The following is a 17,502-nucleotide window of genomic DNA, read 5'->3' on the forward strand; positions in this document are numbered from 1 at the left end:
AAAAATTAAGTCAATTTTAAAATAAGTCTCGGTGGCAGAATAGCAAGAGTTATGTTCAAAGCATGAAATGGAGTCTATTACAAATACAAACTCTACTGAGTGATTGACAGGCAATATAAAGACTACCATCAATTAATAGTCCCATCTGATACAGAAAGAAAAAATAGATTCTAGTATTCCCCAAAATCCCAAATGCTAGTTTTGAAAGGTAATTTTCTGGTGGTTTTCCAGTCTTACTCTGGGCAGTTCTTCTTTCTCAGCTTCTGGATTCTTTGTTAGTCTGGAGGTAAGAAAATTCAATATAAAAATAGCCAGTAGTCCTGCGTGGTGGCACAATCCTGTAATTCCAGCAACTCAGGAGGCAGAGGCAGGAGGATCATGGGTTCAAAGTCAGCTTCAGTAATTTAGCCAGGTGCTTAGCAGCTCAGTGATACCCTGGCATGCGTAGGGCCGGGTTGGATCCTCAGCACCACATACAAACAAAGACGTTGGGTCTGCCTAGAAACACTAGGCAGCTGCAGCGGCGGCGCCCCGCGCCACTGGAACACGCCGTTCTTCCCCAGGCAGCGCAGGTAGAAGTCGCGGCCCGTGTAGGTCCGGGGCTGCGCCGGCTCGGGGGCTGCCGCCTGGGGGCGTGAAGATCTCCAGGTGGTGCCGCGAGATGGAGCTGGAGAGACCCATGCTCACGTCCACCGAGCCCTGCGATGAGTTGCGCCCGATGGTCACCGAGCGCTTCTTCATGAGGTACTCAAACTCCCGGCCCTCGAGTCGCGCCACCGCCCAGCCGCCCGGCGGGGACCCGCCTCCCCCGGGCCCGCCGCCCGCGGGAGGGGCGCCCGCGCCCGAGAGCGCCGCGGCGGCCGCCGTCGCTTGCGAGGCCCGCCCAATCCGCGCGGGCGCCCTGGCGAGGCCGAGGCCCGGACGCGGTCGTGGGCCGCGCGAGCTGAGGACGGGCACCGAGGCCGCAGGCCGGCGAGGAGACGCATATTCTTAATGTAAGCTTTATAATCACCTTGTCCAATTCATTCACACATAGTCTCACATTAAATTGGAAAAAATACCATAGAAGTGAGATCTTTATGATTCTGTGCTTTCCTGTTTAACAACCTGACATGTGTTTATATTTGTTCAAGTCAAATTTTGTATCTGTCTAAAGATTCTTGTTTTTCAAATAGTTTTCCTCACCTAGGTGTTGCTGTTTTTGAGTTAAGGCACTTTCTAGTACTTTATTTTATTTTTATACTGCAAAAGGCATATTATCTTTTATTTATAATCTAGCTGGCTATTTTTGTGTATATGAAAGCTAATATAAATTTTATTTTATAACTATGGTGGGTGAACAAAAATACAATTAAGATTTGTATGATTATAAATATAAATTTATTCCCTGTAAGAGTTTATCTTTAGATCCTTTTGAATTTTCTATTTACATAATAATCTGCAGGTAATGGCAGTTGCATCTGTTACTTTCTAATCACTCTATTTTTTTTTCTGGATAAAATATGCTAGTATAAGCAAAAATCCTTGTTTTACTTCTGATATCCAAGTGTAAGGTTTCAATATTTCTTCATTAAGTTTCCTTTTTGGTTTGTCATTTTTATAGTGCTGGTGATTTGAACCCAGGGCCTCTACTGAGCTACAGTCCCAGCCCTTTGATAAGTAAGTTTACTGATTCTTCCTTTCTATCTTCCTCGTTTTTGTTTGTTTGTTTTGGCACTGGGGATTGAACCCAGAGTGCTTTACCACTGAGCTACATCCAAGTATGTTTTATTTTTACTTTTTATTTTGAGACAGGGTCTTGCTTAGTTGCTGAGGGTCTTGTTAGGTTGTTGAGGCTGGCCTTGAACTTGCATCAGCTCCCCAAGTCACTGGAATTACTGGCATTTGCCACCACACCCAGATATTTGGTTCTTCATATAAGATCAATACTGAAATCCTGGGCTAAAACCAACTTGGTTTATAAAACTTTAAAAAAATTTGATTGATCTAAATTTCCCATATTTTAAAGAATATTTTACTTAAATGCATAAGGAAAATGGACTTTGAATCATCTTTTTCAATTTAGCCTTGGAAGGTTTTGGTATCTGGATTTTGCTAGCCTCATTATTTGTAGCAAATGGATATATATATAATATAAAATATATATATGTTTATTATATACATATATATATTTTTCTACATTTTCTTTGTAATTTTCTTTACACATATATACATATATGTATATATATACATATGTTTTTATATATACATATATATAAAAAATACTCTGTTATGGTTTAGATATGAAGTGTCCCCAAAAAGCTCATTGTGAGATAATGCAAGAAAGTTCAGAAGGGAAATTATTAGGTTTTGAGAATCTTAACCTAAGTAGTGCATTAATTCACTGATAGGGATTAACTGTGGGCAGGTAGGGTGAGGTGCATCATCTGGGGTGTGCCTTTGTGGTATATATTTGTCCATGGTAAAGGGAGTCTCTCTCTGCTTCCTAATGCAATGTTCTGAGCCACTTTGCTCTACCACATTCTTCTGCCATGATGTCCTGCCTTACTTTGAATCCTGAGGAATGGAATCAGCCATCTATGGACAATTGTAGGGAGACACCATCTCAAAAATTATATTTAAAAAGGGCATTGGGGGGATGGGGCTGTGCTTCAGTGGCAGAACACTTGCCTAGCATGTGTGAGAAATGGTTCAATCCTTAGCACTCCATACAAAAAAAAATAAATAAAACAAAGGCATACTGTCCATCTACCACTACAAAAAATTTAAAAACAAATGGCTAGTATGCACAAGGCCCTGGGTTCAATCCTTAGAATGGAAAAAAATGTTGGTATTATTTTTCCACAACTGTTTGATAACTTCCAGGGTTAAGAAATCAGGCCTGCATTGTTTTTATTGGAAGGCTAATTCATCTATATTTAAATGTTTGTAGGGCTCTTCATAGTTTCTTAGCCTATTTCAAGTGTGATAGTTGGCAATTTTTTAGTTCTGATTTTTTTGCTATTTTATTTACAATTAGTTTTATCAAGGATTTATCAATTTTTAACCTTGAAAGTTTTTGATATCTGAATTTTTATTGATTTTTTTAAAAAATAATGATAGTAAAATGCATTACAATTCTTATTACATATATACAGCACAGTTTTTCATATCCCTGGTTGTATATAAAGTATGTTCACATCAATTTGTATCTTCATACATGTACTTTGGATGATGATGTCCATCACATTCCACCATCCTTGCTAATCCCCTGCCCCCCCCTTTCCCTCCCACCCCTCTGCCCCCCAGAATTCATCTGTTCTTCCCATGCTTCCCCTCTCTACCCCATTATGAGTCAGCTTCCTTATATCAGAGAAAACATTTGATATTTGTTTTTTGGGGTTTGGCTAACTTTACTTAGCATTATCTTCTCCAATGCTATCCATTTACCTGCAAATGATTTTATTCTCTTTTATTGCTGAGTAAAATCCCATTGTGTATATATACCACTTTTTTTTTCTCCATTCATCCACTGACGGGCATCTAGGTTGGCTCCACAGTTTAGCTATTGTGAATTGTGCTGCTATAAACATTGATATGGCTGTGTCCCTGTAGTATGCTGTTTTTAAGTCTTTTGGGTAGAGACCCTGATAGCTGGGTCAAATGGGGGAATTTTGATAGCCTCATAAAATTATCTGGGGAGTGTAGATAATACTCTGACAAAGCTTCATAAAAACTGGTATTAAAAAAGTTAATTTCCCATATTTTATGTTTACTTTCTATTAATTTCTACTTTTTCTTTATAGCTTTCTGTTTTCCATTACATATGAAAAATATAAAGATATACTATGTTCATAGATTAGAAACAATATTGCAACATTATCCCAACTAAAATTTCAGCAAATTTGGTATGTTGTGAAATTTGACAAGTTGATTCTATGCTTTATGTGCTTAGTATGGCCAAACTAAAATAGAAATTACACACTGTGGAACATATGTACATGTTATATGACAGAAAAAAATATTAGTTTTTTAATGTTTTCAAATCAATGAGAAAAATATCAACAAACAAATTTTAAAACATGCAAAACACATAATAGTTGAGTCACAGATATGAGTAAATAAATGGGTTTTAAACATATATATGATGTTGAAATATTCACTTAAACCATGCAAATTGAGCATTATTAAAGTAAAAATGTATAGAATCCCTACAAAACTTGATATACCCTTAAGTTTGCAGAAAATTTAGTAATGATGAAGTAAATCAGACCAAAAATTAGTAAGGGTGAATAAACATTTGAAAAATACAATAAACAAGCTTGAATTATCATATTATAGCATAATTGCCACCACCATATTAACTTATATTAACGAATATTTTGTGTATCCTAATCTTGCACCAAAGAGAGATTATTAATAAATGATTTTAAGTAATACCAGCACATATTTTTTAAAAAGCTTCCCATGATTCTATTCTACTTTTTGAAAAAAAGTAGCATAAAATCTGCAATGATTATGCAGTGAAATACAATAATGAGTATACCTATGACTGCACTCAATTAGAGACCATATAATTTTTTTCCCAAAGTTCTATGGTACCAAACCTCAAAGCCAATCTCAAAGAATACCAAATAATCAATTTAATATACATAAGAAGATAGTCTTTAATGACTATTTAAAGATAAAAATCAATGGTAAAATATAGCTAAAAAGCCATATTCTTTTGGAAGTGAAAAAACACACTGCTAAATAATTTAAGGAGTTGTGGAATAACAATAGAAATAATGAAATATATATGAGTGAATGATAAATAATGACTACATATCAATACCTGAGTGATGTTGCAAAAATAATATAGAGGAAATTTTAAAACTTCAAGTGCATTCATTAGAAAAGAAGAAAGGTTGACCATTATTGAACTAATTTTTCAAATCAAAGTGTAGAAAAAAGATAAAAGAACCTCGATGAAAAAGAGAAAAACAGATAAAACACAGATATTAGTGAAATATGAAGAAAAGAAGTTGTGCAGATGTCAACCAAGCTGAGAACTAGTTTCTTAAACAGACTAGTTATTTACTAGACATCAGCAAGACTTATCAAAGAAAAGAAAGAAGGTGCCAATAAATCATATTAGAAGGACCATGTCATCAGATCAAGTAGTAGATGAAAAGTTATAAAAGATGAGACAATATAGTTTGTCATTACAGTGAAAAAATTAAATACATAATGCTCTAGAGCATATATATAAAGTGCAGTCCAATTAAAGTTACAGGAATTAAATTCTGAACCTCACCTACATTCTCTCATCAAATGGCAAACTTACAGTGTTTCATGTAAGGCTTTCTAATAATAAAGAGATTAGCATTTTAATCAAATTGTTTCATAGAATACATAGAGAAGCAAAGGTATTCAACTGATGTCGTGAGGCTAATAAAATCCTCATGCCAAAACCTTCAAAAGATAGACTATTTCATTTTAATTAAATATAGTAATGTGGGGGAAGTCACAATATGAAAATATAGGGTTCATCCCAAGAATAGTTTAACTGAAAAAATTTCTCAGTGTAACGTATAGCATTAACAAAATGACAAGAACAAAAGATTTGATTATTTCAATCATTCTTGGAAATGTTCATAAAGGCCATTTCTGATAAAAAGTTCATTATAATAGCAGAGAATTTAACCTGACTTATGCTATGATCATTTCTTTTTAACAATATCCTAGATCTCACCAAAAGCAATGAGAAAAGAGTCATATGAATTAGAAAGAAGCAGGAGAGTTGCCATTTATAGACAAATTTATTTTTTTACATAATTCCTCAAAGAATCTAAAGATAACACATTTAGAACTAACTATTCACTGAGCTCAAGTTGTCAATTGCTAGATTCAAGCTCAATCTACAAAAATCAACAAAGTACCAACATATTGACAATAATTATTAATTTTATCTTCATTTAATTCTTCCTGACTGGGCTTCTTTTATGTGGATCAGAGTTTCTAAACTATCATTTTTCTTCTCTCTTGTGAACTTATTTTAACATTCCTTGCAAGACAGGTCTATTCATGACAAATTTATTCAATTTTTGTTTTTCTAAGTAAGTCTTCACTTCTTTTTTGTGAAGAATGAATTTACTGAGTACAGAGTTCTAGGTTGGCTTTTTTTTTTCTTTCAACACTAAACACATCAATCCAGTCTTATTGCTTGAATGTTTTCTGAGGAGGTATCAGATATCAATCTTATCCTTGTTTCTCTATGGGTGATTTTCCTTTGTTTTGTTTTTGTTTGTCCTCTGATAACTTTTCAAGATTTCCTTCTTGTCTTCAGTTTTCTGCTATTTGAATATGACATACCTAAGTAAGGTCCTGTTCCCCACACCCCCTCCCCCACATTCATTGGGTGTGGTGCTCTTTGAGCTTCTTGGATTGGTGGTTGGTGATGTGGTGTTTGTTTTTAATTCTGGAAAATTCTCAGTCATTATTACCTCAAATAGTTTCTGTCTTCCTTTCTCTCTTTCTTATATTTCTGGCATTTTCATTATATATTTGTTATACTTTTTGTAATTGTCAAACACTTCTTGAGTATTTTGTTCTAACTTTCTTGTTAAAAAATGTTTGATTTTGGTTGTTGTTGTTTATGTTTGTATTTCAGCTTTGGAAGTTTTTGGTATTTCCTCAAGTTCACTGATTCTTTCCTCTACTGGGTCCAGTATACTTAGGAGCCTAGCAAAGATGCACTTTGTATCTATTATGGTATTTTTGATCTCTAGCATTTCTTTGTGATTCTCAGAGTTTCCAACTCCTTGGTTACATTATATATCTGTTCTTGCATATTGTCCACTTTTCAGTTAGAACCGTGACATATTACTCCTTGCTGATTTTGATTCCTGGTCTGATAATTTCCACAAATTTTTGAGTCTGGTTCTTATGCTTGCTCTGTCTCTTCAAACTGTGCTTTGTCTTTTATTATGACACATAGATTTTATTGAAAGTCAATGCTATAGTTTGAATCTGAAATGTTCCCTAAAGCTCCATGTGTTAAGTGCCACTATGTGGCATTATTGGGAAGTGGTAGAATATTTAAGAAGTGTGGCCTAATAGAAGGAAGACAGATCATTGATGATATGCCCATGAAAGGAATATTGGGACTCTGGCCCCATCCTGTCTCTCTCTTTGCTTCCCAGAGGAAACTTCCTCTCCCAGGCATACATGCAAAGAGAGAGACTGAAAGTTCTGAAACTATATATCAAAATAAACCTTTTCCCTTATTAAATTGTTTATCTCAGGTATTTTATCATAGCGACAGAAAACTATTAATACAGCCAGGCATGGAAAAGGTAACTGAGATAGATAAATGAAGCCTTTGTGTGAGGTTTTACATTTATCTGTCTATAAGTTAGGCTACATTTACTGTGTACTGTATTGTAGATGTCATAGGCTAGAATTTCTTCTTGTGTCCTTGTTTGTACCTCTCTCTCTTTCTCTCTCTCTCTCTCTCTCTCTCTCTCTCTCTCTTTCTCTCTCTCTCTTTCTCTCTTTGGTGGTGCGGAGAAAAGGTTTCCTAGAGACTCTTTTAAATAAGGCCTAGGGCATCCATTTCTTCAAGTAGTATTTCCATTTTAATACAGGAGCCTTATTAATGTACTGGTAAGATGTGGGTGGAAGGGAAACATTTTATAGTTCTATAGTTAGGTCCCAGTATTTTAGAGATCCTGTGCCCTTGGACTCTGACCTTCACAACTGCTTCTTAGGCTCCTCCTGGTTTAGGTGAGAGACTGGCTAGAGGGAAGTAGCACTGATATTTCCCTTTCCTCAGGACATTTAGTCTCTCATAAAGCCAAATCCCATCATTGGGCAGTTGGTAAATACTGTCTCATTAGGGCAGACCTTGTTAAGGTCAGAATTCTCTGAGAACATTTCAGAGTAGCTACTCTTCCTTTCCTGCTGTTGGGATTTAAGAGAATTTTTCTGTAACTTTCACCATGAGAACTTAGTAGGGCTCATGGAGGTAAAATTCAAGAAAGTGACATCTTCCCAAGACAAGGTTCCCTTTGGGTTTTTAACTTTTAAATTTGTCTCTAGTCATTTATCAATAACAGTGTGGCTTTTCCTACCCTGGTACTGGCCATAGGGGTAGTTTCTGCTTCAAGGTTTTTGCTCCAGTAATATTGCCTGTCCACCCCTTCAATTTTTTAGGGCAATGGTTTTCTCTGTGACCCCAATTCTCTTGTGGATTTAAGAAGAGGTGATTTTCAGTTTTCTTAACTGTGTTCTTTTATTTAGGACAGAAATGATGATTTCTAAGCTCCTAAATTCCTGACTAGAAACGGAAAGTCTGGCATTTTTGTTTAACAAAATAATTATTTAAAAATTTGTGCCATACCATGGTGGTGGAAGATGACATGAAGATCATGTGATATGTCAACCAAGAATAAAATTTAGCCTGGTTGAGAACAAAGAGAAATCACATTTATTTGGGGCTGATTAGGATTGCATTCTAGGAGACAGAAATGTAAGTAGTCTTGAATTGTGTCCTGAGGTTTCACAAAATAGTGGATGTATTTATAGATTTAAACTACAAGGGGGGTTGGCAATCATATCACTTGTACTTGTTAATCAGGAATTATGATTGGTACTGGCAAAAGTTAAGGTGTCTGGTAACAAAGGGGTTGGTCTCTGGGTAGTTTTGGGGGAGGAGCCTATTCTACAGAAGGCCAGCAGAGATTATTAATGTTTCAGGAAACCTATGGCTCAGTTTGGCCCAATCCAAAGATCAACTCACTTCCTGGGTAGATATGGCTGCTGCCCAGTTCAAATGTCAGCTCCCATGGAGACACTGAAACCTGATCCTCCAGTGGACTGTAGGTTTTTAGTCAAGTGCCCTGAACAAAAGTTACTCTATCTTGATTTTCTTCCTTGACACATATTATGCAGGCTGTTCTGTCTACATGTGCACATTTAGAATCTATCTCCAATGAATCTATCTACAATGAATTTCCAGCAAGGATTTTGGAATTCATATAGAAACAAACACATGAAAATAACAAGAAAAAGGGAGAAATATATAGTAAGAATTACTAAAAAACTTTAAAAACTAAGGCATTAGCATGTGCATAGATAGCCAGATCAGTGGACAAAAATGGGGAGACCAGAATGAAAACCATAAAAAAAATATGGTAACAGGCCAAATAAAAACAAATCTGGCCTTAGTGAGGTGACATTTTATTTTTTAAAAAATTATGGTAGGGGTGGGGATACAAGTTTTGGAAGAGAGTTGTTGGATGTCTATAACTCTGTGTTCCTAATCTGTATATTCAGTCAACTAAAGGTAGAAAGAGAGAAAGAAAGAAAATTATGCCTGTACTAAACATTATAGACGTTTCCACTTCATCATTATTCCCTAAATAATATAGCATGACAACTATTTACATAGCATTTGCTGTTTATAAGGTATTTTAAGTAGTCTAGAAATGATTTAGAGTGTAAGGGCCACAGGCTCTAGAAAATCATTTGGAGGAATTTGAAAGATCTACATCTGACCCTGTCATAGGTAAATAAGGGGACATCGCCTAATCTAACTCATTGGGAGAAGGTAGTTGTTTGTAGTAGGTGCTTTCTTAGAACAAAAGGTGAGAAAACTTTTTTGTAGCCCCCCCCCCCCCCGCCAGGATCACTGGTTTCGGGAAAATTCAACAATTGTGCAAGACAGAAAGGAAGGTAAAGTTTTGGAAAAAAAGGCTTACTATTCAAAAAAATAGTTCTGGAGCATTTGGCTTTATGCATAAAATTTTAAAAAATAATTTAAAAACATGTAATACCCTGGCACACCATAAATAAAACATGATTCCAGAATAATTAGAAACTTAAATGAGACTTCTATTTTCGGCAACTTGGCAGACTAGATAGTCTGGAAAATCTCTCATCATGAAACTTCTAGAAATGATGGGTAAAAAAATAGGAAGATACACAAAACAGGCTTAATAAGAGATACAGCATAATGAACACTATATACTCTATGGTGTTCATTATGCTGTATCTCTTATTAAGCCTGTTAATAACTATATATATATATATATATATATATATATATATATATATATATACACAAATATATATATATATATATATATATATATACTATATATATAGTATTTAAACTTTATATATTGTTAAATATGTTTAAGATATATGTATATATAAGTGTGTTGATTACATACATATCCAACTCCTATATCCATGGTGATACATTACAGGACTGTACCCCCGAATTGGATGCTTATAACTGAGGATAGCATTGAACCCCATAATATAATGCCTTTTCTATCTTAAATCATCATTTATCATGCATTGTGGATGTAACATTAGCAGTTTAAGGTGCAGTAGCAAAAGTAGCACACATTTTTCCTTCTTCACAATTTCACAGATAGATTTGTTCTTACTATAGAGCTTAGTAACCTAAGCATATATTTCTTCTTTCCTTATTAAGTCAAGAACTTTTATGTTTTCATTTAAAGGAAGCACTGTGAAGCTTGTCTTTGTCATATCTGAGTTGGAAAGAGCACTATTCTCAGGCTTTTAGGCTATTGTTAAGTAAAACAAGAATTACTTGGACACAAGCAATACTACAGTATTCAACCTGATAAGAGAGCTAACTACTAAGTGACAAGTTGGCAGGTACTATATATAGTGTGGATACACTGGACAAAAGAATAATTCATGTCCTGGAAGAAGAGTGGGACAGTACAAGATTTCACTATGCTACTTAGAATGATGTACAATTAAAACTTATAAATTGTTTATTTCTGAAAATATCTGTTTAATTTTTTCAGACCACAGTTGACCAGGGATAACTCAAACTGTGGAAAGTGAAATTACAGATAAGAAAGAATTGATGTATGTCTTCAAACTAGGTAAAATGAAGAGTCATATTACTTATAAGTTAATCATGACTAGAAACAATATAAAATCAGTAGATGTTAAGTACTGATAGAAAATAACTGGCAACTCTTCTAGTCTCTGAAACTGAGAATTTTGTAATCCCTGAAACTATCTTTGAAGACCTGTAGGCCTGTTTTTATTCTTTGTGATGGATTTTGAAAAGTAGTTTTTAGGGTATTACTTATTTTAGGACTATTCACATTTTCTACTGATCTTTAAGTCATTTTTTTTTGTAATTTGTATCTAGGAATTTGTGCATTCATCTGGATTATCTGCTCTTTTGGCAGAAAGGTGTTGGTGGTATTTCCTCATAGTCTTTTTATTTCTGTAAGCTCACCCATGATGTCTTCTCCTTTGTTCATGATTGTCTTTTCCTTTTCTTTTTCTTTTTTGTGGGGGAGGGGGATACCAGGGATTGACTCAATGGCACTTGACTACTGAGCCACATCCTCAACCCCAGTCTCCATAAACTTTCAGCACTATTGTTGACTTTTTAAAAAATTTCATTTCATTGATATTCTCTATTATTTTCTTTTGTCTAATTGGTGTCCTCTTTAATCTCAAAAATTTCCATTCTTCTGCTTATTGAAGATATAGTTTTCTCTTCTGTGCTAGTTATTTAAATGTTAGGAAAGTTAACATGTTTACTAGAAGTTTCTTCCATTTTAATAAAGCCACTTAAAGCTACAACTTTGCCTCTAAGCCCTGCTTTAGCTTCATTTCATTAATTTTGATATGCTCTTGTCATGTAGTCTGTTATTAGCCTAGTCACTTCAGATCTCTTAGAATTGCCATTTTCATGGGTATCTTTTTCCATTCTATTACTTTCAACTTATTTATATCTTGGGTCAAACATGTGTTTCTTAGGACTTATTATTTGTATCTAGTGCGAAAATCTCAGATTTTTTTTTTTTTAAATTGAGATGTTCAATCTATTTACACTTTTTGTGGTACAGGTGATTTAACCAGGGGCATTCTACCACTGAACTACACCCTTAGTCCATTTCTATTTTTATTTTGAGACAGGATCTTGCTAAGTTTCCCAGGCTGACCTTGAACTTGTGATTCTCCTGCCTCAGGCAATTACAGAATGTGTTCCTGCACCTGGCTCCATTAACCTATTTATGTGATGGAAGCTTGCATTTTAATATTTGATTTGTATGTCTTTCTAATCCCCCTGTGGCTTCTTTACTGTCTTTTTTGTGGTAAATATTTTTTCTTGCACCATTTGATTCCTTTGTTATAACTATTGTTTTTGCCTTACTTTAAAGGTGATTTTCTTAATGATTTATCTGAGAATTATAATATGTATCTTAATTTACGACAATCTATTTAATACTAATACTAACTTAATTCCAGTAAAATACACATATTTGGCTCTAATAGAGCTCTATTACTCTTCTTTTTCATGACATTTTTGCTATTATATATCTATCTGTTTGTGCTATTTTTGCCATTTGTATATTATCATCTATTGATAAATGATAATGCTAAAATGTTAATTTATCTACCTATCTATCCATGTATCATTTATCAATATGTGATAATCTACAGTAATAAATATAGTATTATAATCATTATGTACAATTTTCTTTAAGAGAAGAATATAATAAATGATACATTTAAACTGTTTTTATGTTTACCTATGTAATTTTTAAAAAAATATTGACTTAATTTCTCATGTGTCAAGTCACTGGTGTCATTTCTTTTCAGTGTTTGTTTATCTGGGAATGTCTTTATTTTTATCTTTATTTTGTTATTTTTTTTTAATCTTTATTTTTGAAGGATAGTTTTGTTGACTATAGAATACTAGGCTGACTTATTTCCTTTCAATACTTTGCTTTCTAGCTTCTATTGTTTATGACGGAAATTCTCATCAGAATAAAATCTTAATTTTATTGTGGCTTCTTGTACTTAAGGAGTCATTTTTCTCTTGCTGCTTTCAAATATTTGTCTTTAAACTGTTTATGTTTTTCAAGGTGTGAATTTCTTTGAAATTTTTTTTAACTTCTTACATGTGTAGATTAATTTTAAACAATTTGAGATGCTTTTTAGCTATTATGTCTTCAAGTATTTTTCACCTCTTTCTCTCTTCTCTGAGGGCCCTGTTCAATTTTTAAAAATATTCCTTTTGTTATTCAGATTAGATGATCTGTATTATCTCTCCTCTAGTTTCCCTATTATATCTTCTGCCAACACAAATATGTGGTTGAATTTTTCAACCCCAGAATTTTCATTTGTTTGTCTTTTTTTAAAAAAAATTCTAATTTTTTATTGGTATTCTCCATTTGATAAGCCATGGTCAACATACTTTCCTTGTAGTCTTTAAACACAATTTCCTTTAGTGTTTTAAACATATTTATAGTAGCTGCATTGATATTTTGTCTAATAAGTCCTCAACTGGGCCCCATTAGAAGTAGTTTCTAGAGTCCAATTTTTCTCCTGTTTTGTTGTTGTTATAAGTTGGAAAATTTAGATCACACCCGTATGACAACACCTCTAGATTCTGATTCCACCCCTACTACTTTCCTAAGTTATTGTTTCTGTCTTGGAATATTTTTGCTAACTTACAGACTTGTTGCATTAATTCTCTTGGTTGGTCTCCCCAAAGTATGCAACTAAAGAGTCCTGCTCATTTAAAAAAAAAAATCTTATGCTTATTTTTAAGTCTGGTTTCATAGGAGTTCTTCTGGGTCAGCATATCTTAGTGATTAGTCAGTAATTGTTTACAGTTTGTGCTTAACCATCTTGATCTTTTGAGGCTGATAGTTTGTGTTTGAGGTGAGAGATTGAACTTTAGATAGTTTACAGGTCTGCTCTGGCATCTGCTTCCTGTTTTCTGGACTGGTTTTCTGAATATGAAATACTCTTATCTCTCCTTTGAACATTGCATTAAGTTAGAGATGGGAGGTGTTTCAATCTGTTTTGTTTTGTTATAATAAAGTACTTAAAACTGGTAACTTATAAAGAAGAGATATCTATTCTCACAATTCTGGTGATTGGCATGTCTAAGATCAACGCACTGGCTTCTGGTCTCTGCTTCCAACCCTCTAGAGGAGGGTGTCCTCACACAGCAGAAGAGCAAAAGACAGTGAACAATGGTTTTTGTAGCAGCATTGATCTTGACCTAAGCACTTCTCATCAGGCCCCATATCCCAGCACTGCTGCATTAGATATAAGGTTTCCAACACATGAATTAGGAGAGACACATTCAGATCAGAGCAGGAAGGATGAGCAGCCTCCTCTTTAATCTGATGCATTTTTTGATATTAACAAATATTCTTTGAATACATAGCTACATAATCAGCCATAATAAATTCTTTCTAAAATCTCTCTGTTAACTCCAGTGTTTTTTGTTTTAAAATTTGTTCATATTTGCCTTCTTAAAAACCTGGATTCTAATACCACTGATTTGTTGTGGTCAATCTCAGAACTTACAACTCTAACAAAGCCCTCTCAGAATAAACCTCTTATACCCATAAAATAGGGAACCCAGTCCTTTATTCTCCAGGACTCCATAGTTCATATCTTTTTTTTGGCTTTTTGTTTGTTTGTTCGGTGTTGCTGGAGATCAAACCCAAGGTTTTGTACATGCTAGCAAAGTGCTCTACCACTATACTAGTTCTCCACCATTCCTTTGGTATCTTAAAACTATTCTTATAAACATTATATTTGCCCATATTTTAACCTCCTAAATACACTATAAATCCCATCATGTCTTAGATATATCTTGAAGCTTGTCCTATCCTCAGCACAAAGTCTGGCACACAGTATGTCCTCAATAATGTTAATTTAAGTGGAGTTTTACCTTACTGGAGAGATTATATCCCTTCTCACCTCCCATTCCTCACATGGACCAGTAGGCCCTTATCTCCAAGGCTCTTTGTGACTGATATTCTCCAGTTTATGCATGTGAACATTTGCGGGATATTAGTCATATTATGTAGAACAGGATATATCTGTCACTTCTCCCCTGTGAAACCCTCCCTTCAACAAGATATTTTAAGCACTGTGTGAAAAGAGACAATTTCACAGGCAACCCTGTGAAAAATCCAGTCATTTGTCAACATGTGAGATTAAATGCCCCAAGTTCCATCTGGCTGCCCGACCCTTCCCACCAGGGGGCGCTTTCTGAGAAGGCAGCTACCACAGGTCTGGATCCAGGATGCAGGTGTGACTTTGCCAAGAAGCAGCTTGTCCATCAGGGTCCACTGACCTGCATCTTGCCAAGGGAGAGGGAGTGCTGTGTTATCACTTTATCCTTCTTTGGCTATCAGAAATCTCTGACACGCTGGGCAAGTGATGGCCACTCTGGGCCTCAATATCACTCTCTGAACTGAAGTGGCTGGGCTCCATGAGCCCTCTACCTTTATCAAGATGAAATAGGGAAAGTTCTCTTTTTCCTTGAGTTGACAGAACAGAAAAGAAAGAGGGTGTCTTCCTCCTCCGCGCTCTGGGACAGCACACGTTGGGTAAGAAATGCTAGGGGCTTTATTCAGAGCTGCCATGGGCACTGCCCACGGCTCCCTACATCAGCTGGGAGGATTCACACCACATCCTCCACGCAATGGGAGTTTCTATAGCAACTTTCTGGGAGGAGTTTCCAGGGCTTACAGATTCTGTCACAGTAACCCAGTGAGGGAAGAAACTGCAGGTGTTGGGAGGGGGCAAAGGATCTGTATGGAGGAAAATTTGGAGGACCCAAACCTCTCAGCCAGGCAGCAGAGCACAGCAGGTGGCTTCCAGGAAATCCAGGCAGCCAAGGGAACAGGAATTCTGCCTAGGCCCAGGCCAGCTCCTTGACAAAAGGCAGCTAGCTCACAGGTGATAGTAGAGCAGTTTTCTGCAGATAATAAGATGTACCTAAAGAGTGGTTGTGAAGATTAAATGAGGGAACATCTGCAGCCATCTCATTGGATCTTTCCTGAGAAATAAGAATAGGACAAGCCAAGTTTGTTTCCAGTGGAGGGCTGCCCGTGGGTGTCTATAGAATAGAAACAAAATTATGCAAGCAGATGGCTTGATGAAGAGATGAAAATATGGATATAAAACACTCTATCCATGAAGATGCTAATTTCTGACTTTTAATAATGACATGGTTTTGAATATTATAGGTCTCTTCTAGCTTTTAAGTATCTCCCACCCGCAAAATAAAGCCTTTCAATGGCACATTCTTCCATATCACACATAAACATTCTGAATCTGAGGGTCAGCATGCCTGTTTTTTAACATCTATTAGCAATTTATTCCAGCAATTAATATAAATTTCAAACTTTCTGCACATCCCTCCCTCTGGAAGTAGGGAAATAAAATGCACAGAGGCTTTGCCCTGGAGTTGGTAGTAACATGCAGAGAGCATGTACCTAAAGAGTGGTTGTGAAGATTAAACATCTTATTAAATAAATATAGCATATTAACCACAGCAGCCACTGCAATGTGCATTCAAAAGATGACAGAAATGCCCCTGGGTGGGTTTCAGGAAGGCTCTGTGGTGATTATTTGAGTCTCTAGTGTATGCAGAGCTGAGGCTGCAGACAAACTCCATGTGGAGGGTAAATGGCAAGCAAGGACAGGCATGTGCAAGGTGAAGAGGACAGTGGAAGTGGAGGTTAAGCCACCCTGACCTCATTCTGAGCCTTCTCCAGTGAGCCCCTGATCTGCTTTCTCTCCAGTAGATGGTAATAATACTTCCTCTTTCAGATTCTGTTGAGGATTAAGTAAGTTAAGAACTCATTCCAGCTCCTGGCACACAGCAGGCACTTGAAAGATTATAAGAAAAAACAAATTTAAAAAGTAAAAAGCAGAACCCATGAAAGTTGGAAGCTAATCCTCTATTATAATGTCTGAGAAAAAAGCTTAAGGGTGTGGGGGATGATTGGATGACTAGACCACTTTGGGACACTTCTCTAAAAATTCTTTAATAAGACATAATTTGTCAACTCATTCTCAGTCAAAGCCGTACACTGAGAGCTGACCATTAGGACCAACACTGAAGCAAGCCTTCTTTCTCATAGTCAGAGGTGTTAGGTGAGAGACAAACTTTGAAGACAGAAGTCTTTTTAGTGGGATACATCTCTATCCTTTCAGGTGATGGTGGGTAATTTACATGGGAGTTGGGGAGGATGTGGGGAGAGGATCTGTTCTGCCTTCCAGAAGTTCAGATCAGATCAGAAATGAGGGTGTTGAACAGAGAAGGTGAAGAGTTTACATACTCTTGTGGGTGGGCCTGAGAACATAGGTGAGACCATAGGTGTTGCTGCCCCACCTACAAAGGTGCCTCAGATCCCTTTGGTCACTACTTGGCCACTCTTCTGACTTGCTTCTACCTCTGAAAACAGACACCTATGAGGCTTCTTTAGGTGACTTCCCTCAGGCTACTGTGCCCACTCTGTTCCAACATTCAGAGGACATTCTTCCCATGGCACCTTTAGCCCTGAAAACTTGTATATTTATGGCATATCTCTGTGGTATAATTTACCCTTCATACTTTATATAGGGTGTCCCTCACAATAGCTGTAGTGATTTTGCGATAGAGTTTTGCAGCTGGGGAGATAGTTTGAGCTCAATTTGGAATACAATAGGAAA

At 36.0% G+C, this 17,502-nt stretch overlaps 1 protein-coding gene across 2 annotated transcripts in view; it reads left to right on the forward strand.

Moving 5' to 3' along the window:
• The first annotated feature begins 648 nt into the window (after positions 1 to 648).
• Positions 649 to 17,502, forward strand: part of LOC308655043 (uncharacterized protein) — a 33,467-nt gene continuing 16,613 nt past the window's right edge. For both annotated transcript variants that reach the window (XM_081304819.1, XM_081304818.1), the window contains exons 1-2: positions 649 to 995; positions 1,604 to 1,659. In XM_081304819.1, the coding sequence (XP_081160945.1) occupies positions 662 to 994 (333 nt within the window). In that variant the 5' untranslated portion in view covers positions 649 to 661 and the 3' untranslated portion in view covers position 995; positions 1,604 to 1,659. The remainder of the gene's footprint in view (positions 996 to 1,603; positions 1,660 to 17,502) is intronic.

This window comes from Spermophilus citellus (assembly GCF_964194105.1).
Source record: "Spermophilus citellus genome assembly, chromosome: 8".
Classification (NCBI taxonomy): domain Eukaryota; kingdom Metazoa; phylum Chordata; class Mammalia; order Rodentia; family Sciuridae; genus Spermophilus; species Spermophilus citellus.